Consider the following 22,121-nt stretch of genomic DNA (forward strand, 5'->3'; position numbering starts at 1 on the left):
AAAGAGAAGGTAACAGATTCCCCCTCAGAGCCCTCAGATGAAAGACAGCCCTGCTGGCACCTTGATGTTAGCTGAGACCCATTTCAGACTTCTGACCTCCAGAACCAGAAGAGAATACATTTGTGTTGTCTGAAGCCACCGACTTTGTCCTGATTTACTAGAGCAACCCCAAGAATCCAATACAGTGACTGTGTCAAGGAACTCCCCATCTATGATGGTAAACTGTTCCATTAGACTGGATGGAGTAAGTGAAGTAGAAGAGCTGCGAATACTGGGAAGTTCTCCCCCCACGCACTGTTTGGCTATCACAGGAACTTGCTGGTGTTGAGCATTAAGAGCTGGTCAGAAAAGACTTGAATTGAGCATGTGAAGTTCCAGCGATAGCCTTGCCAAGTTCTCCTGAATACATGGGGAAGTCGTTCTGTGTGGTGAGCTTGGGCCCCCCGACAGAAAGATTGTACCAAGCCAGCTGGAGGGGTTAAGGGGCAGTAGCATTTGGCCTCTGGACAGAGCGCGGCTAAGTGCCTCCTGGGGAGTCAGCTCTGTGACCTTGGTCTCATCAACTCCATGTGCTTTCAACTGAGCTCAGGCAGGTGACCCGTCCCTGACAGCTCTGAGATTGAGGCAGCCTATTGGTTTTCCTTCTGCAGGCTTTTCATTCACTGAAAAGTAGCCATGTGGCATTTCCTTCTTTGTCCCTGATCCAGCCTCCCTCTGTATCTTTTCTTGCTGGGAAAACAGCAGCGTGTGTGTCCCTGTGCCCAAGGTAGGGCCACTCCAGAGGGAAATGAATATTCCACTTGTCTTAAGCGGTGGGGGGACAGAACAGCAGGGAACCCACCATTCCTGAGGGTTCTGTACCCCGACCCAGTCTTGGCAGAGTCATCCCATCTGCTTCCATGGAGGCAAGCAAGCCCAATGGGTGGTCATTGATTCTAGATCAGTGTGAAATCCACATACATGCTGTATGTCTGCGTGTGCATATATCTAACTCCCTTAATAACTCTCCATTGAGTGCAACATAGCATATATATCAGCGTCATATTCAACATCCATTAACTTGGGGACACACTGTGGAATTGGAAATAGCCGAAGCTTGAAGTTGATCATCTCCTTTCTTTCCAGTTTGCGTTCGAGCATACATTACAATGAATGGAAGCAATTATAGGCGGCTTCCATGACAGCGTCATCATTTCTTGGAGTATAATTCCGCTGGCCAATCAGTGCTGTAAGTCACAATGAATTCTATTAGACTTCCAGTATTACTTGAGCATGTAGGGGGCTCTGGATCCATGGGTACCCGATACTTGAAAAGCTTCAGCCTCCAGTTCTTGCTGAATCTGTAATTAACAAATGAAACTAAAGTAATCATAGTAAATTGTTCACTTGACTACATTCTTGCTGTTGAGCACACTGTGTGCTGAGGAATGAGAGCGTGAAGTGCCGCAGAGTGTGTGGGCCTGGGCTCTTATGTGTTGTGGTGCCCATCAACACATGAATGCCTCTATCAGCACATTCGAATGGTGCGTGACTGTGATAAAATGCTTCATCCCTGTGGGCTGCTGATTCATTTGGCGTGAACAGTATGTGTTAATCAATGATTGTTTTATATTAAAAGGCACACTTTAATTTTGCTACAGATTGGCTGGCACGTCTCCAAGAAAATATCAGTAAACTGAGGGGTTCTGAAAGTAACGTGTGAAATGTATGTGAAACAGGTAGAAAGAAACTGCTGGTGGCTTATGCTAATCAGAATGCTTTCCAGCTATTACAAGCACCTTGGAAAGAAAGCAGGCATGAAAGGCTCCCAAACTGTACAGAGTTTGGATTTAAAGATACACTTACTGGTAGATCAAGTGCCCTTCTATCCTATATTCTCTTTAGCTTCTGCGCCTAAAAAGTGCCTACCTCTTGTAAAATGAAATTTACATTAAGCCTGGAAGAGCAGTTAGGCTCTCGCTATTTCAGAGAAGGGCATGCGCTGGCTTTCACACACTAACACAGTGATTGTGATGCTCATTAAAAATATTAGGGACCACGATGTTCAGCAACTACTTAGCATAATTTGGTTTTACTAGTTTACTATGCATGAGCGATACTCGATTGAGTCTTAGCATTCATACGCTCGTAATATACAATGCAGTGCCTCCATATGGTGCATGGGGTAGAAGCGTATTAAACATATTACACAAACAGAGCTCGACACCTCACATATTATTGATCAACAATGCACCAATTAGACAATACAGCAGTCATGAAAATAAACACTGGCATATGTGCCCAAGGTCTACATGAAAATGAGATTGAGGGAACAAATGAGAATTGAGAAAGGGGGATAATAAAAGAGGACCACATAAGTATAGACTGTTACAATGAACCCAAAGGCATGAAGTCTTTTGTTGTCCTGAGACTGGAAAGTGAAGCCAATATTGTCTAAGCTGAGTGAGTCATTAAATAGACCTAGACAATCTCTGTTTTTTAGGCTAGTCCTGGCCAATAGAAATATGATGTGAGCCATGCATAAGCCACATATGTAAGTTTAAATTTCCTAGTCGACATGTGAAAAAGTGAAAAGATACAGGTGAAATTAATAACACTTTATTTAACTCCATGTATGCCTAATGTCATTTCAACATGCCGTCTGTATAAAATTGTAAATTCTGTGTTGAATTCTATGTCATACTGTCTTTGAAATCCAATGTGTGTTTTATACTCACAGCACATTTCAGTTCAGACAAGCCATGCTGCACGTGTTCAGTTTGGCTAGCGGCTGCCATGTTAGACAGTGCAGTTGTAGAGAATTCTATTATAATGTCTCTCCTCTTCTTCCTATATTCTGTGCTGCTTTGGATAAGAGGTTCTTTAGAAGGCTGTGACGGTGAGGTTGAATGTGTTAGCTGTGGGGACTGAGGCTCAGACTGGCCCATGGTTTCCTCAAGGTCACTTATGGTTTGTTTGTTTTTAATTAAAGTTTATTGGGGTGACAATGGTTAGTAAAGTTACATAGATTTCAGGGGTACAATCCTGTAATACATCGTCTATATATCATATTGTGTGTTCACCACCCAGGGTCAGTTCTCCTGCCATCACCCTGTATTTGATCCCCAAGGTCATTTATCTTTAAGTGGCAGAATCAGTCTCTGAGGCCTTTCCACTATGTGGCATCCTCCTTTCAAAAGTCCATCTTGTATGTGTCCCCCCCATTTCACTGTTTTCTAAAAAAGTCACTTCCATGGACTATTTGGTAGTCTACTAATAATCAGAACCCGTAGAAGGCCATTAAAAAAAAACAACCTTAAAATAATGCTCCTTTGCTCTAACATTTAGCAACTTTTCCCATGTTCTGGAAGGACAGAATTTAAAGCATTTTGGAATTAGAGCCAAAGATGGTATCGTAGAAAAGAAAACCGATCCTGGACGCAGGCAACTTGCTTCATATGTGGCTCTGCCCCTCATTAGCTGAGTGACTGTGTGAAGATTAGGCAGCTAGCACTTCCGGGTTTCAGTGTGTTCATCTGTGAAATGGGAGGTTGGGGACCCTGCCCCACCTATTTCTCAGAGGTGTTGCATGTCTCACGTAAGATCACACCTGTGTAAATGCTTTGTGTAGTGAAAAGTACCATGCAAGTGCAAGGGTCTGTTGCATTCATTTTCAAAAGAGAAGCAACATTTTAAAATCCTGCTATGTCCCAGAGTCCATAACTTATGTCATTTGTAATGGCATCGATAATCAGTGAATCCACTCACCTTCAAATAAGGACGCCACTACCGATAAGGCTGACCTCTCCTCAGTCAATCCCCAATTTCTCTTCCCTCCCCTGAACTACCCACTGCAAGTTCCCTTTATGCAACCGTTTTGTCAAGGTGCAGACAATCGGGTTACGGCCCAGCGCTAGATATGAGATTAACAATCAGCACACCCATACCTTTGAATGACAGGCTGAGCTGGTAACCTCAGGTGAGCCAGAGGCCCCTCACCTCCACAGCAGAGCACATCTATACCAGCGCCATTGCTATGTGCTGCCACACATCACGTGCTTATCACATCTGTACAGGAGTGTGTGTGTGTGTGTGTGTGTGTGTGTGTGCACTGTACCACGACTCAAGAATGAATTTTCCATTGGTGAGTAAATCCATTAGATCCACTCTAGACTCCTGGGATAAAGCTGCTTCTTATATTGACTCAGTCATTCCTTTCATGAGATCTGGGGAAAATAAAAGCCAGCACTTTCTTTTTCATATTAATTGGCAGGGATGTTGGCTATTAAACTTACAGCGGCAGTATTTGCTGTGGAAAATTCTCTCCTTATTTAGTAGGGAAGAAGAAAATTCTGCCACCAAAAACGATCACGGTGCCTTAATCAATGATCATGATAATGATGATGAGAGAAATATGAACTGCTATTTGATCAATTTCTTGTTATAGGTCATCTTTGTTTAAAAATATGAAATCTTAAAATATTCAGTTGCAAGGCAATGTCCATTCATCTTCTGTGTTCTTCAGGGAGCAAATGCAGTGACGGGATTTTAAAAACCGAGTTATGATCACTGATGTCATTAACATGTGTCACGTTTCAAAAGATGAACTTGTTTTCACTTACCTTTTAAGCATCCACAACGGGGTCTCCAAGCATTTAAATAAAACAGACAGTTCATTAGAAAAGAAGGAAATTATCTGGATATATTGGTCATAGCTTGCTTGCAAGCATTTCTGACAGCAGCCCTGTGTTGAAAAGAAAATTACACAAATTGCCAGTTAGTATCATTTTTAATAAATAAACCTTCTATCTTTTCCCTCCCTCCCTCCCTCTGGCTTCTATGCGATTGTGTTCAACAAGCATATTTTCAGTGGGACCATTTCTATTACAGAGTGATTGAGCTCTGATTTACACATCAATTACCCACCTTCATGGAGATTTTCATGCTCCCCTAGCTGACATCAATGAAGCATAACTGCGTAAACGCTTTATTTCATACCAGTTTTGGATAACTGAGACTGATAACTAATCATATCGAGAGACAATGTGCTATAATACAGGAAACAATAAATGCTTCCCTTTGAAATCTCATCTATTCTTTATGAGCTCACCATCCACATGCTTATCTCAGTCATCCATTTCTTTCTATAAGGCGCTTCCTCTCACTTGGTATCACAGTGCAATTAGGGTTTTACCCTTGAATTTGCAAAGACCAAACTCTCATTTTCCAGCTTCCCCACGGAGCAGAAAATGTTGCTGTTTTCCCACGGTGTGGTTGACCAAATTCATCAAACATGGAGAGGCAATCTGAGGGACTGAGATTGGCTGCCCCTTGAGCCTTTTGTTCGGTCGTCCATGTTTGCCCCATGGGATATCTTCAGTGCCACTGAGTGTGGACCTGAACTAGCTGATGTGCAGAATGTGAACTCTTCCATTGCTCAAGGGCCAGCCGGAAGGCAGCTGTGTGAGTTTGTTTTCCACCCCATGCCAACCTAAGGATGTTTTGGCGGAACATTTTTTCCTGTAGCCATTGCATGGGTTACCCTGCGCCGTGATTATTTGGGAGTGGATTTACCTTCCCTTCAGGGCTGTGAAATTCTTGAAGGCTTGTGTCGTTTCTTATTTTTGTCTCAGCACCGAACATGGTGTCTGGTGTGACGTAGGCACCCAGTCAATGTTTGTTGGTTAAATAGAAAAATTAATTAATATATTAATTAATACCTTCAGCAACATTTGTCACTGAACTTGGGCAGAAAAAATATGTTTGCCTGTCATTTGTTCATTCAGTCAGTCAAAAAATATTTATTGAGAGCTGAACACTGAGCTTGGCACTTTTCCAGATAAATGGAAAGCAGAAATGCGTTATTCCTCTCCGGTGACAATTTTATTTAACGCTCACAGTTCTCTCATACACAGCAGGAAAGGGGGAAAGAAGGATGGTTGGGGAGGCCACTCGAGAGTTGCGCTGGGGTAGAAGGAAGAGAAATGGATAACATGTCATTTGGAGTAAAAGACATAATTCCAAAGGTCTCGATTATCTACATTCACTCTGACAAGGCCCGATGTTGTCATTGTGAACTGGCTCAGAAATGCAGTCTGGGGGTGTACTTGTTTGCTAGGGCTGCTGTAATACTGTACCACACACTGGGGGGTTTAAACAACAAGGATTTATTGTCTCAGTTCTGGAAGCTGAAATCATGGCATCACCAGAGTTGGCTGCTTCTGAGGGCTGTGAGGGAGACTCTGCTCCAGGCCTCTCTGAGCTTCTGGTGGTTGGTGGCCATCTTTGGCATTCCTTGGTTTGCAGTAGTATTACCCTGATCTCTACCTTTATCTTCCCTTGGCATCCTCCCGCTGCCTATCTGTGTTCAAATGTCCCTTTTTATCAGGTCATCAGTCATATTGGAATAGGGACCCATCCAACTCCACTGCACCTCATCTTAGCTAATTACATCCACAGTAACCCCGTTTCCCAATAAGGTCACAGTCTGAGGTTGGGGTGGGGGGTGGGCTTCAGGACTTCACCGTATGAATTTTGAGGGGAGACACTTGAACCCTAACAGGGGTGGGTGCCTTGCCGGGCACCTTATCAAAGCAAGAGGGAGAAGTGTAACCCAGGCGGAAGTCATAACTACAGGCTGATGTGGCACGTGAGAAAACAAGCCCTGGGGTCATGAGAGTGTGCAGAGGAGGGTGGGAGAAGCAGGCTGCACATGGCAGTTCCTTGCGGCCATCTTCATCTCATGCTCCCAGTTGTGTGTTCAGGCCACAGCTCTGTGGTGTGAGTGTGCCATGGAGAGGCAGGGTCCCAGAGGGTAAGCCTTCAGCGGGTAGAGCTTGCCTGGGTAAGAATGAGTGAGTATATGGAGACCAAAGGGTTTGGTGAGACATGAAAATGCAGTCAGTTTAAAAGTGTCAATTATACACTGCTCGTTAAGGGCATTAATTTCCTTAGTTTAAAAGTGATTAAGAATATGATTTCTGAGAAAATATTGTTTTAAATTAAGTATTTATTGAAATTGTCTTGCTCATGGCTAACTGAAAATAAAACACCTTTTAAAAGTGTCATTTATGAGAAGCTGGGTTATATTAAGACTTTGACTTGGAAAAGAATTCCTGATATTTAATGGGCAGAGAGAGGAAATACTTTGGGCAGCTTTTTCTTAATTTGAAAGACAGAGTTGTTCTGTGTAGGTTGGCTGCAGGAACAACAGGTATGGAGCTGGGGACGTGGCACATGGGCTAGATCCAGGGTACAGTGGAGCTGGACAAGGGATCACCAGGAGCGGAGGGCCAAGCCAAGCCTCGGGAAGCCAAGCAATGCACCCTGCCAGCCACAAGGCAGAATTCAAACCAGCCACAAAGTCCTTCTGAGCCACTGCAAATAGTCAAAGCCCATCACCACCTCCTCTCATGTGGATCCACGGAAACATTTCCGATTATGAAAAGCTTACATTTCCTTAAAGGGGATCAAGAGTTGGATCTCGCAGTTCTGTAAAGCTCAGCATTAGCATGGACTGATTCTTTTAAAGAGAGAATTAGAAATGCAATCATTTCAAGTTGACACTGAAGAGTGTGTGAAGAAACACTGGAAGGATAAACAAGAAAATAATAAAAACTATTACCTCTTGATTGACAATGGGGAACAGGGTAGATGCTAACAAAGAGTGGAAGTGAGAACATTTTATACCATTTTGATTTTATATAGTTTTAATTTTTGAACCGATTCAGAAGTCCCATAAATACATTTACTGTCTTCATTCTCTGCGTATTTTCTTGGTTTGTGGTATCCACTCCAGGCCCCTACTAGTCTTTAAGAAGTATGTTTGAAAGCTTCTGATCATGCAGTTGTTTGCAGCGCTCTCGGTTTGAATGTGCGGTGCTTGTAAGTCATTGGTTTGTGTTACCAGTGGGTCAATGAGCCAGAAGGAGTGATAGCGAAGGCTCATTGTTAACGAATGGGTCAGAACTAGAGTTATTTTTTTTTTTAATGATTTTCCATGAAAATGGAAATCAGACACTAAACCTAAGAAAATGTTACAAAGGCAGAAAAGAAACTCAGGGATGCTTCGATATCTATTGTGTAATGGAGTCTTCTTGTAGTGGGGTACTGAGTGGGGAAGAGGAGGGGTGCTTGACATGAGGTTGAGAAGGTAAAGGTGCTTGGTTGTGAAGGGGTAGCTAACACATCCTAAGCTGCCTAGCAGAGGAGGGAAGTGACACTTGTTGGGGAGACAGACACTTCTCCCAAGCAGTCAGGGATATTGGACCAGGTCTCTCAGCCAGCCGTTATATTGTGCAAGGACAAAAGAATTTAATGTCACTGGAAAGGCTGCCGTTGAAGTACACGTTAACAGGTTTCTAGAAAGTTATTGATACGCTGACTAAACTACAGGCAGATGGGAACATCTGAGTTGTCAGAGTCACGGTCATTCTATATAAAAGTGGCATTTCCATTAAAATGGAATCCTGTAAAAAATGGAATTTTAGTGCACTCATAATGTTGTTGATAATCAATATCCATTTGAGTGTCTCCCTGTGCTTGCTGTTCTGAGAAGACTGTGTAATACCAGGCTTCAAAAGTCCCTTCTCAGCTGAGATATTCTGCAGGGAGTTCCCATTTTAGACATACCCCCTGGATCGATGGCACCATGTGCTTTGCGTGAGCAGAGCTGAAATGTGTATATGCCCCATTCTCTTCTACCTACTGGCACCTTCTTTTTGCCTAAGAGGAGGGGCTTTGGATTCTGGCAGCCTTAGCGGCTATTCTGCTTGTACCACTTACTGATTATGTGATGTTGGGCATGATAACCTGTCTCGATCTCCTGTGCCTCAGTTTCCTCATCTGCAAAGGGAGGGTGAGAGTACCGCAGCAAGGCTTTTGTAAAGATTCAATAAGATAATAATCATAAAATGCCTAGCATCGTGCATGGCATGGAGCAAGGAATCAACGGAGAGTAGCTATTAGTGTAATTGTGGTTGTTCTGCATGATAAAGTCTATTCCTGTAATAGCTGCTTTTCCACCTTTAAGGCGTTTCTGCCGACATATATCAGCAGTGTGGATTTCTGCTTAATAAAATACATCTGTTCCCTAAAGGGGCTTGATTCTTGATTTATCTTCACGTTAAGTCCGTCCGATTTTGGTATGCCCAAACAGATCCAATAAAAGAGTTTATATGTGAGTGATTCTGTCACGTGTGAAGACCAGAAGACCCACACCAGGAGACTCCGATGCAATTGGTCTGGCATGTGACCCAGGGCATAGGGATTTATCAGATCTTTCCTGGGTGAGTCCCATAGGCAGCTAAAATTGAGAACCAGATTACAGAAGGTTGGTAAAATTAAGAAATATTTTAAACTAAAAATTTCTTATTTTAAAGCTCAAGTCAATATTAACTTGGGAATGAAGTCCACATATTGACCACCTTGGAACCTCTATCTCAAAGATCATTCTAGAGTCTATCGAGAAAAATGTTCAGAGGGTATGTGATGAAATATACTTTACCCTAGTCTCTTATCAGAAAGACTTGAGACCTCAGTAATAATACGTTTTAACCATGATTGTTGTGGAGTAGAGAGAATTTGTGAAAGCTGTATGTAAATATCTTTGGCATATGCAGATCCTGTAGCAGTATCTCAGGCTTTTTGAAAGAGCACTGGGCTAGCAATCAGGAGAGTGTTGTCCTAGGGGCAGCTCTCATAGGCTAGAACATTTTTCTGAGCCTCAGCTTTCCACGCTTAAAAGAAAATAATGGTCCCTGTCTTGCTAATTTAGCAGGTTTTGCTGAGGAGCATATGAGTCAGTGTGCAGGAAAGCTTTGTATGATGGAGGTATGGTGTGATCAGCGTGCCAGTAAACTTGCCCATTAATGGGGGCAGCCATTCTGTAATGTGCAAAAGCCTTCCTCAGGCACTGTCACATTGAACCTTTATACCAACCACATGGAGAGGGAAGAGAAAGATTATTCCCATTTTAGAAATGACGAAACTGATGCTTCGAAGTGTAAAGCCATTTATAAATGATCAAGCAGCTTGTAAGTGAAAGAGCCCTGGCCCTGATCTGAATCCACATACCGTCATTTCTGGATACGCTGCAAAGTTCTTTCGGAGCAACAGAGCCTGTTTATTTCGTTGCTGTCAGCTTAGGTTTTTACTAGGTTTTCCCCATTCTTAGACGTATTCAATTATCTTTGCAGCTTGAGTATTTGGTATTTGGCACAGGTATTACATCATTTGAGCTGTTTGGTAGGCTAGTCAAAATAATTTTGTCCTAATCCTAAATCAAACCATTTTTTAAAGTGTTTTCCTCACAATGTCTGTTATTTGACATTGCCGTATGTGATTTAAAAGCCATGGACCTTTCCCTTGAGAAGTAAAAAGTCTAATGGGCGACGTCAAGAAACCCAGTTAAATAAACATAAACTCATAAGATTTAACCCCCCCCCTTTTAATGAGCATGGTGTAACATAGGATGAAGACTATTCATACAGTGGAATATTACTCGGCTATACAAAGGAACGATGTACTGACCCATGGTAAATGTGGCTGGACCTTCAAAACAGTATGTTCAGTGAACAAGCCAGGCACAAAAGACCACATATCGCATAGCTCCACACATATGACATATCCAGAATACCCCAATTCATTCAGAGGGAAAGATGAGTGGTTGCTTAGGGCTGAGCTGGATGGGAAGATGAGGGGAGGGGATGGTAACTAAAGGGTACAGGGCTTCTTTTAGGGGTGATGAGAATATTCTAAAATTACACCATGGCGATATTTGCAAACCTCTGAGTATACCAAAAACCACTCAACACTGGATTGTATACTTTAAATAGATGAATTGAGTGGTATGTAAATTATATCTCAATAAAGCTGTGTGTGTGTGTGTGTGAGAGAGAGAGAGAGAGAATGAATGTGTGTGGGGACCAGAAGACAAGGGGAGTAGGTGAGACAGAAACAAGACAAGAGGAGTGGTTCTTAGAATGTTGGCCTGACCCCACTGGAGGATGATTTGACGAGGTTTCTGGATGTGCTTCCATTTTCAGAAGTGGAGGGAATTGGGTATCCCCAAGGTGCCCCCACAGAATATTAAGCATGTTTCCTGCCAGGACTTACAAAGTGTTGGCGTATACTATGTTTTACAAAACATAGATTTAAGGGAACTCTAAGAATAAGCACTGCCTCATTTCCCTAAGACCTAAAGAAATTGGCATGGCCGAATGGGCAGGTGACAGATGTGTACAGTAAGTGTCTTGTGTGTTGTTTTCTTTCTTTTTCATTTCTCTCTCTCTCTCTCTCTCTCTCTCTCTCTCTCTCTCTCTCTCAGTGAGAGACATTCTCAGTGGGAGAGAGTCCATTTGCTGGAGTCCTGCTTTCAGATATGACTTACAGGTTCTACTAATTTTAGAAACTCCTTTCAAGGCCATGTTCACATCTCCAGATCCAAGGTTCTCATGTATCTTCCATATATGTGTAATATAATTATGGCTGTTTCTTTTTTTTATTTTTTATTGGGGAATTGGGGGGATGGGAACAGTGCTGGGGAATTGGGGGAAGGGGAACAGACAAGTTGCTCTCCTTTTGTTCTTCAGTCTAGTTGTGGAGGATGTTGCTTCACTGGCCCAAGTTGGCACCATCATTGCGCTCTTCCCGGGAGAGGCACATCAGTCACCGGCTTCTGGACAGCCGCTCACTGCGGCTGCTGGCTACACACGGTAGCCCATGGCAACCCACTGCCACAGGGGCTACAGCCTCCACCGTCGCCGGCGACTCACAGCAGCCCAGCTCCAGGTTGAGGTGTTGTTCAGCATCTTAGCTGTGGAGGACAGTGTCACTGGCCCTCATATGTGGGATCTGAACCGGGGCCCTCTGGCGTCCCCAGCCAGTTCTTAACCATCGTGCCACTCAGCCGGCCCTATGGCCTGTTTCTTATCTTTTAAAAATAGTTTTGAATTTAGCACTTTACATTTAAGTGCTCATGGATATTAGCAGATGAGGTAAGTACATAGCTTGGCAGTGACTTTGAAGGTATTGAATAACGAACGAATCTTATCCTTTTGAAATGGATAGAAACTATGCAAAGATTAGGTCAGTGTTAAATTCAAAATAGATCTAGATATTGAAAAAAGGTACCACTTGGAGCTCTGGCACATGTAGCAAATATGAACATCTACAAATTTTGCAGAAGGCAGAAATTCATTCAGGAGAGCCAGGGTGGAAGTATAGCTTGTTTCCCTTGGGTGAATTAAATATATGTTTTTATGCTTTTACAAAGATATTCATGAAAATAAAGGTATTTTAGTGCCAGGTGGATTAGAAAACAAGTGAGATTGAATTGTTTACCTTCATATACACCATTACTACAGCAAATCTGTAGTGGTTAGCGGTATTTTAAAACAACTTGTCATTTTAAAACATCACTGTTTTTTTTTAATGTTTCCCCAACTAGCTTTGTAAAATAACCTAATTAGGTAAACAATGATTATTAAACTTCATACAATATACAAACTGAATGGGTTTCAACTGGTTTTTATTCTCCCTCACTCAGTTTCTCCCCACAGATGTAGTTAATTTTTACAATCCCTTCAGGGAATGTACATTTTGGTGTAAGGGAACTAATGGTTTTTCTATCCTTGAATCCAAATTAAATTCCTAAAGTTTTTCCCTAATGGCAATTTCTAATAAAATGCAGTCTTAAGGAAAGTTGACCAACGGAGTGCAAATGAGACAACTATTTATTTCTGAGTACGATGGCAACATGGGAGGCAGAAGGGACAAGCCATGGGGTATTAGGAAGAGAACTAGTTTGAGAACTGGAAGGCCTGGGTCCCTGCCTCTCAGTTCTGCCACAAACCTGCTGTGAGGCCCATTACCTTTCTGAGCTCAAATTTCCTCCCCTGCAGCCTGCAGGGACCAGAACTAGAGGAGTGATAAAATCCCTTCCTGCTCCATCCAGCAGTCTCTGTTCTCAATGACTAGCCTGCATTGTCAGCCTGGGTGTGCTGCCACTGTGAATTAAGGGAGATGGAATACTGGGTTTGTTTGGATAAATCCCCAGATGTGGAATTGCTGGCTCATAAGGTAGCTCTATTTTTAATTTTTTCAGGAACCTCCATACTGATTTCCATAGTGGCTGCGCCAGTCTGCAGTCCCACCAACCATGCATGAGGGTTCTCTTTTCTCCACAGCCTTGCCAGCACTTGTTTGTTGATGTATTGGGTACTAGACTTATCGAGGGATCACCTCACAAATTATGGAAATGGCTAACCACTATGCTGTATATCAGAAACGAATATAAAATAATACTGAATGTCAACTGTAATGGAAAATTTTTTTAAAAAAACACCTAAAAATAAAGTATACTTGGAAAGAAAAAAACGATTTAAACAAAAGATGGCACCATGGAACGTTCTTGACCTCAGTGAATCTACATCTACCCCTGGTTTTATCGTCCCATGAATGCACCTGAGGCCTCTAATAATGAAAATGGGACTTCAGCTGTGTACCAGGTCCGATTTAAGGAAAAGGATAGAAGCATATCTAAGAAAAGGAGAAGAGGGGAAGAAATCAGTTGCACTTGAGGATGGAAGAGACACCGTATCTTCTTTTGCAGGTACCTTGATGAGAGCTTAGGGCAGCTCTTTTGCATTTCAGGAGGGCCTGGGTTTCCTCCTGTGTTGACAAGGGCAGTTTCTCTGTTACAGGAAGCCAGGGAAACAGGTGGGCGAAATCAGAGGTAATATAAAAGCCCTGTTCTAGAGAGAAGCTTCTCACCATCCTCCCTTGCACCGGAGCAACAGTGTAGCCGGACCTCGTTTTATTGCGCGCCTCCCTTTGTTGCGCTTTACAGATGTTGCGTTTTTCACAAATTGAAGGCAAGAAGTCTCCACCCGCCAAAAGATTACAACTTGCTTTATTGAGATACTCATTTTATTGCACTGGTCCGGAACCGAACGTGCTGTATCTCCAAGATATGGCTGTAATTCAATGAAACTTGTGGTTCTTTCTGTTCTTTTCCTATCAGCTAGGGCAGATGTCAGTGAAGCAGCGATTCCAAAGAGATAGGCTATAGAGAGAAAACCCAAAAGCCTTTGGTTAATTAAAAGTCAATTGAGTTCTGACTGTTCAGTGGCTTTCGTATCCCCATAATGTCACAAATTTCATTATGTTCCTGGAGAAAAATATCGGAAGAACATCCTAACTTGGTAAGAGTAGCGAGTCCTTGAGTTGAGCTTTTTGGCTCAAATTCCCAATATAAAAGTGTCTTTTCACACTGGTAGGACCAATTCACCCTGTCTGCATCAGTGTATCTGAGCTAGAATTATTTCAACAATATGATGATTAATTCTGATTTCTGGCTTGAGCGTGTCTGTGTGGGCTGTGGAGTCTTTTTTTCCCTCTCTTTGGAAAACAAGCCCGGGTGTGTAAAGGTACATCAGATCATCAGGGGACAGACATATGCTTTCCTGTGGTCTCTGCAGGGCTCACAGGTTCAAACACAACCTTCCTGAATTAGAAGAACTTTAATTGAGTAGATAAAGTGGTCCTCATAATTATAAACTGCAGTAGGTATAACAAGAGGCTAAATACATAGCTGTGGTTTTAATTAGCTGGTGCTTCAAATTAGTAATTTTGGTTTCAGTCAAATCAGTGACATTCCACACTGTGAAAGCCTCATGTAGTTCATTCCTCATTATACCTCGCCGTGTGAAGCTTTCACTACAACACCACGCTGAGCACAAAAAGGAAAAAAAAAAGTTGCAGAGATTTGGTTCCCTTCCCAAAGCGGTGGAACTCGGTGGAGATTTAAATTCATTCTCGCCAGAGATATGAGAATTAACTGTTCTTTGTTATATGTGTTAAAAAATGCAGCAGGCAGTTTTCTTGCAACAGATAACACCCATGTGCACACTCAATCTGCTATTCAGATTTTTGTCGGGAATTTGGTAGCTAATAAGTGGCTGTAAAATGCAGCCGAGGGCCTTGGAACAAATGAACCCTGGGTAGAAAGCACCGAAATTGTGTTGACTGCTGGCCACTTGAAGGGTTGTCATGCAAGTTGAAGCACGTTTCCGTTTCTTCTTCCCGTTTTCTCCCTTCAGGGTTTTAATTATATCTTTCCCTCAGAGGAGATGGAAGGTAGTTTGCAAAGCCAAGAGACCAAAGTACTTCGGTTCTCTTCATGGGAGAATTAAATGTGATCTATGGGCCTGTCATTCTGGGCTGTCGGGTGCACGGAGAGCTGGAAAACTGACATCTTGCTTGCATTTCTCAGAAGCAGGAGACTTTGGCTCTTGTTTCTCTGGTACCTGCTGTAGGAGGCAAAGAAATTGTGTCCTTCTCCTTTGCAACAAACCCTCCTCCGATCCTGACTAAATATTGCTTTAACTGGTCTTGCGCCCCCACCCGACACCCTATCTTTCTTACATCTTGACAATTTAATGATGGGCTTGGGTTACGCACAGCCCACGTGTGTGTGGTGCTGAGAAGGTCAAATAGCATTCTCCACACTCCATGGACTGAAGATGTCACTCTCCCTGGTTGATTCCACATCAGCTTCCAACATAAAGACATTGGGACACCCGGCGACTGTTTGGGGTTCTGATCTCAACTTATGAGTGGAAATGAGAGATGATGGTAGCCAACGTAATACCTGTGGGTGGCATCTGACACCACGAATGACAGGCTGGCTTCCAAACATCTGCCGGGTGTCACCTTTCTTGACCTGGCAGGGCCCAGGCTTTGTGGGGCCTGGGCTTTGGGTAGAGCTCTGCAGGTTCTTTGTTTTTCCCAGACAGTGATAACATTGGCTGAGCATACTCATGAATGGCCCAGGGAGCTCTTATGTATCTGGCATTGTTTGTATTATGAAAGCATAATGTATCTGTAAACATCCTGTAAATGTTGCCACTATTTTAAAGATGGAGAATTGAAATATTGTTTATCCAGAAGATAAGACTATCAGAGTCACTTTGAATTTGTCAGTTCAAGGACTCCTATGGAGAAAGGTGGATGATTAAGTGTTGTGGCATCTTACTCTCCATGTGTGTCAATATCTAGTTAAGCTGCCGTGGATATTTCATGCTCTTGACTCTTATTTTGTAAATTACAGTTATAATCCTCATGAGCAAGCTAGGCTACCAGTGATAGGCAGTAAAGTTTGGGATGTATTCAAAACCTGTCGACTGTACTTTTCTATCAGTACATCTCCTGTAATTCCTTTAGCTATTATGTTCATTTGCAAGTCAATTGTCTAATTAAGTCTTAACATGCCGGTATTAACACAGGGAAGGAAAGCAACATTTATATAGCACCTGCTAGGCATTTTGTATGCATTCATATAATTTAAATTTGCCCAGCATATATGCACTCAGTTTGGGTAAGATTACAATCAAAAGCAGGGGAAAAATCCTAATGAACAAAATAAAACCCACTACGGTCAGACTTACAGATTATCGTTTCATATGCACTGTCTTTCATGATGAAGAAAGTAATTGTTTTTGTAATAAGGAAGTATTTCATTCTGTAAAATCCACGGGCCCAGAATAAAGCTTAAATAATGTCTGGAAGCGTTTATGCTGATCCTCCAATAGAAAAGCCTGAAATGGAATGAGTATCTCAGTTACATGTGTATGTAAAACATTTGTGGGTTAGTCATTCAAGGCTGTTGATACCTCCTTTCATTGTTAATAGTTTGTTGTTCAAGCCAGACCCTTTTCTTTGTGAAAAGTTTCCCAAAAAGGCTTTCAGTCACCCATGATGCAAACTATGGGAAGACCAAAACAGCAATCGTAACAAAAATGTGAGTGTGAGTGATTGAGTGACTTGTTTTTTATGGACTTCCAAAAATGTCCTTGAACGCTTCTGTGCTTTCATTACAATGGGCTAACTGTGTCTAGGGGCTCAGGAGAGAATCCCAGAATTCCTTTCCCATAGGGTGTTGTAACATCTGTCAATTCTGAGCCATAGGCAGTTGGCAACACAGTATCACTTGAATTCAGTACCTTTCAGCACAGTGGGCTGATTTTGGGGGGAGTCTGTAATTGTAGTAATCAAGCAAGGACAAGGGAAGAGGGGGGGATTCTGCCATACTTAAGTAGTCATAAATGCTATTCCTAATAAGCAAATGTCTATTTTCTTCTGTATTCCAAAGGACTGGTCAGGATCTTAAACCCATTGGGAATAAAGAAAATAATTCTCTGATCTCTATGCAGCATCCCTTTGGGTAGCCTCAACTTGTATTTTTTTTCTTTTTACTGATAACAAGGGCGCTCAAAGTGACTTACATGCCTAATTAATCTATTTCTCCTTTTGTCTGTTTTCTTTTCATCTTAGTCACTATGAACAAGACCGTAGCGCCCTTAAAAAACGGGAATGGGAGCGGAGAAATCAAGAAGTCCAGCAAGAAGATGATCTCTTTTCTTCAGGATTTGATCTTTTTGGGGAGCCCTACAAGGTAGCTGAATATGTATGTAATTTCTCTTTCTGGAAAATGGTTGCTTGTTAACATTTGTAAATGCACTAACCAACATTTAATCTGTTTCCAAAGTACCCAAATCATTTCTGGGAGAATATATGTTACACATGAACTATAAACATATACTATATTGGGGGGCAAGTTTCTGAGGAAGTCTTCAAAGACAGATTCCATCTTCTTGGGTGAGCACAGTAAGATTTGAAAGGGACTTGGGAGACTTCCTGTCTCCAAGGAGTTCGTTACTGCCCCACACTTCCTACAACAAGGAATGCCCCCTTGACACGTTCTCCTACTTTTGATTATCAGCAAGGCAGCCCCTGAAGACTTCATCAGAATATCAATGGATACGTCTGTTTCTCCTCCCAGTGAGTGCCATTCATTGCAAGGCCGCTGCTTCCTCTTCCATTTTAGGGTGTTAGCTGCTGTTCAGTGGTTTGATGCTCCTTGAAAACTGTTCTGGGAGATAATCATGGGTTAGGAGACCACCTCAACTAGAGGGATAGTGTAGCTAGGTTGACTTTCTAGTGGTATTCTGGTTAGCATGTATCTCTAACAGTGATCATACTGCTATGTCTACAGGTATGGATTTCACAATGACTTCCTCTGAACTTCCTACTTGGGGTGGAAGTTGGAGAAAGAATCTCATTAAATTGCTGGCAGCTGTTTGGTTTTTAATGAAATGTAGCAGTGTAATTTTCTGTGGTGAAACAAAAATGACGTAAGAGGTAAAACAAAAATAGACTTGCGATTTTAGAAGAGCACCACTTAGGGGACAGTGACTGATGGACAGGGAAAGTCCTTAATGAGGACTGCAGAGGCACAGGTACTACTTTGGGGTAGAGAGTAATCTGTTTGGATTGGTGACTAATGAGATCGGAGTTGTGCTACCTTGTTCAGAATAAGTAAGAAGGTCTTGATGGAGACACTCAGGTGTCTTCCATGTTGGCTAAGTCTGACAAAGAGACTTAGGTCCTCTAAACTACTAGTTTTCAATGTGTCAATAATTGTATAATTCTTTCAAAAACAATTTTTTGTATCTCAATTTATTTAATTCTTACAGTACCTTTGAATGCATGGATTTAGAAATATGATGAGTTTACTAAGCATGTATTTGAAGCCTACTATATGCTAGTTATATCTTAGACTAGTACAAAGGAGGATAAGACATGGCCCCTTCCTTCAAGGAATTCCTTCCTTAGTGGCAGAGATCATCATGAACGAGTGAGGGCATGACTGCATGTTAATTGCTAGAGAGATAGAGAGGGGAAAGATTAGTGAAGACTTTGTACTTCATACCAAGGAGTTTGGACATGATTCTGTACACAAGAGAAGTCATTGCAAGTTTTTACATCAAGGCATGGCTGGAACAGATAAATAATTTAAAAAGATAATGTTGCAAGTGTGGAGAATGGGTCAGAGGGAAGGTAAACTAGAGGCAGTTAAATAATCTACTGTAGTTGGCTAAAGAAGTTCATGGCAGGCAGGATTTAAGGTAGAACAAGGGAGCTGTAATGATAGGACTGGGTGTCTGATTGGATGTGGGGAGTATGAGATAAGAATGAATGATTTCCATCTTTTTGACTTGAGAAGATGGTGGTATTAGCAGGTTGTTCAGGAATACAACAGGGTTGATGATTGTAGAGAAACAATAATTCTCTTTTGAGCATGTTGAGTTTGAGAAGCCAGTGGTATATCAAGGGAGAGAGATCCAGTAGGCACTGGATATACAGTGAAACCTTGGATTGCAAGTAACGTGGTTTGCGAGTGTTCCGCAGGACTAGCAAACATTTCTAATACATTTTAATGTGGTAGATGAGCGATGTCTTGCAATACAAGTAGTTTGTTTCTGGAACGAATTATGCTTGCAAACCAAGGTATCACTGTATATGGATCTGGAGCTAATGAAAGTGGCCACGAGAGAGAGTTAGGTGTTATCATGTAGGTGGCAATGGAACCTGAGACTAAATATTGTCACTGAATCAGATTACTGAGTAAAAGAAAGAACAAAGAGAAAATCTTGGGGAGTAGCAACATTCGAGGGGTAAAATAGGTAATAAACGCAGAGGCCAGGAAAGGAAACAGAGAAGGGGTGAATGATCACAGAAGGAGGAAGAGAACTAGGGGAGAATCACTTAATAGAAACCAAAGGAATCAGGGCTTACGGAGGAGGGATTTGTTAGTCACATGTGTCATAGAGGTCAGGAAAGGTCAGGAATGGAAAGTGGCTGTTGGATTTGGCACTTAAGGGGTAATTAATGACCTTAGGGAGAGTTATCTTATTTGTTGTTGGTGGTGGTCATGGTGGGAAGTCAAACTGCCAGGAATTGAAGAGTACATGGAAAGTAGTAAAGTAAAAAACAAAGGCAGTGAATGCAGACTGGATCTTGCAGAGAGTCTTTGTATGAAAGGAGGAAGAGAGGAAGCTAAGTTAGACAGCAAGGGGAGACATTATATGGAAGAAAACTTCTTTAAAGTGAAAGAAGCTTGATCAAGTTTAGAGATTGATGAGTAGGAACCAGTGTCAATGGATACAAGGGAAGGAGGGGGTGAAGATACAGGAGGGAGAGCTGAGGATAAGTAGAGCAAGTTCCCAGAGGCGATGAGAAAATACAAAACCAAGAGCATGTAAAGAGTGATGCACCATGGGAAAGAAGATGGGAATGCAATATTACTGTAGGATGAGAACAAAGCAGAAGAGTAGGAGGAAGGTTGAGGGCAGGGCAAGAAGTTGCGGCTTCCATTTTATTCCAGAAAATGGCAGAGAGATCCAAGGATGATAGGTGCCTCATCCCTTCTTGAGAAAAAAGAGCAGCCAGATGAGTTTTACATCTTATACCTGGATGGGTTAGAAAAATGAGCTTTACTCAAAGGGCTTACCCTTAAAATTTAATAACTACACCATACTCAACACTATCATGAGATGCAGACTCATTGGTTTATTCTCCCTTTATAATTTCAAGTCCTGTTCAGTTAACGGTCTTGTACCTTTAAGGTAAATGCCATGTCTTGTTAACAAGGACTGTTACATAGATGCATATTTATTTTTAGATGTAAGCAGTGTATGTTCGAGTAGGCAGTTAAAAAATCTGTTGTCAAAATTGTCAGAAGTTTTCAAAAGCCATCTGTCTTGATACATCAAGGGCACATCAGGTAGAGACACAGATGGGAACATTAGGCTTGTGCAGGGCCGGGCCTCTTATGTGATGAGTAGCCTGTTGCCCTTATGCTTCTTGATGATGAAGCCACTTTGTTCTTGACTCACAGCTATGAGGGGAAGGAATAATGCTAACAGTTGATGACCTAATGATACTTTCTTTCACTGTTGGTTTGATGACCAGTTGCCATTTTGTGCTACAGCCATGTTCGGGGTTCTCTGGGTGATCCCTGGAAAGTATGCCTCTCCTTTCACCCATGTTATGATACTATAACTGATGTGCACCTCCAAAAGCTTCCCATACCTGGACTGGGGTGGACACCCTTGGAGTAGCTTGACATCTCCTTTGCCATGGGAGTTCTAGAGCTGGCCCCTGATCCACTGGTAGAGATGAAGGCATACCACAACTCTTCCTTAGGGTTGTGGTGGGCCTGCTTCTCCAATTAAAAATCAAAAGTCCTGTGGAGAATCAGGACATGCAGGAAACTTCTTGCCACCCCAGAGCCTAAAACATGCCCCAATCACTTGTCCTATGGTGTCAGTGGTTATAAACCAGTCAATGAACGCCAGTCCCTAGGACCCACTGCCCTTTCTTGGCAAAAAGAAGAAATGGTGCTCTCTCATGTTCCTGGCTGATTTCTTTCCTTTCCTTGCTTCACCTCTACCACTCTCGGAATGCAAAGAATGCTGACCCCTCCTAGATTTCGTTGGTGGGTAACCTCTCCATGTGGCTGATTTTTTGTCGCTTACGCCTTTCAAATTTGACTGTGCTGTGCTGTTGAGAAGGATAGCTTTAAAAAGTGCTTGAAAAATGTCACGTGTTCAAATTAGTGTGGAAAGATCGGGAGGGATGGGGAACTGGCATGTGCCAAGTGACGAACATGTGCCAGGCACAGTGATGGGGCTTTCTATGTGTGGTTGTTTAGTCCTACAACAACTGGAGTAGGCGTTTTCCCCATGTTTCCCATGAGGAATTTGAGACTCGAAGAGGTGAGGTGGCTTCTGTGCAACTTCATAGCCATGTAAGTGGTGAATCTGGACTAGTTCTGTGTGGTTCTGTGTCTGTAACTGGAAGCTGTTTATATCCCCTGACAGGAAGTCAGAGGACCCAATACACTGACCTCTTGTGTGACTTTGGGGAAGAAACCTCTTTTCTCTGACTTATAGTTTTCTCCTCTCTGAAGTGAAGAATAACACCTGATAATAAAATAATATCTGCTAACAACAACAGCAAACATTTATAGCTCTTCACAGCTCAACAAGAATGAGGAAACTGAGGCACAGAGAGGTGAAGTGGCTTACCCAAGGCCATTTGGGTCGGAGCAGGTAGAAGCCAGATTGAGGCGAGCTGCTCTGCTGACTCACATGGTTGTTGTAAGGATCAATTCAACCCGGGAGCCCTTGCCTAGAAATCTATCAAGTGCTGTGCAAATTCAAGGTATTATCATTATTTTAATTAGGGTACAGAAAGAAATAGCAACTTGCAGCTTAGATCAACTGTAGAAACATTAG

General features: G+C 42.3%; 1 protein-coding gene across 1 annotated transcript in view; it reads left to right on the forward strand.

The window, feature by feature from the left end:
• AFF2 (ALF transcription elongation factor 2) overlaps positions 1-22,121 on the forward strand; it is a 487,333-nt gene that overhangs the window by 137,347 nt on the left and 327,865 nt on the right. Inside the window, exon 2 of the mRNA XM_019654146.1 lies at positions 17,314-17,434. Within this exon, the coding sequence (XP_019509691.1) occupies positions 17,314-17,434 (121 nt within the window). The remainder of the gene's footprint in view (positions 1-17,313; positions 17,435-22,121) is intronic.

The sequence above is a fragment of the Hipposideros armiger genome, unplaced genomic scaffold, assembly GCF_001890085.2.
Source record: "Hipposideros armiger isolate ML-2016 unplaced genomic scaffold, ASM189008v1 scaffold_214, whole genome shotgun sequence".
NCBI classification, from domain to species: domain Eukaryota; kingdom Metazoa; phylum Chordata; class Mammalia; order Chiroptera; family Hipposideridae; genus Hipposideros; species Hipposideros armiger.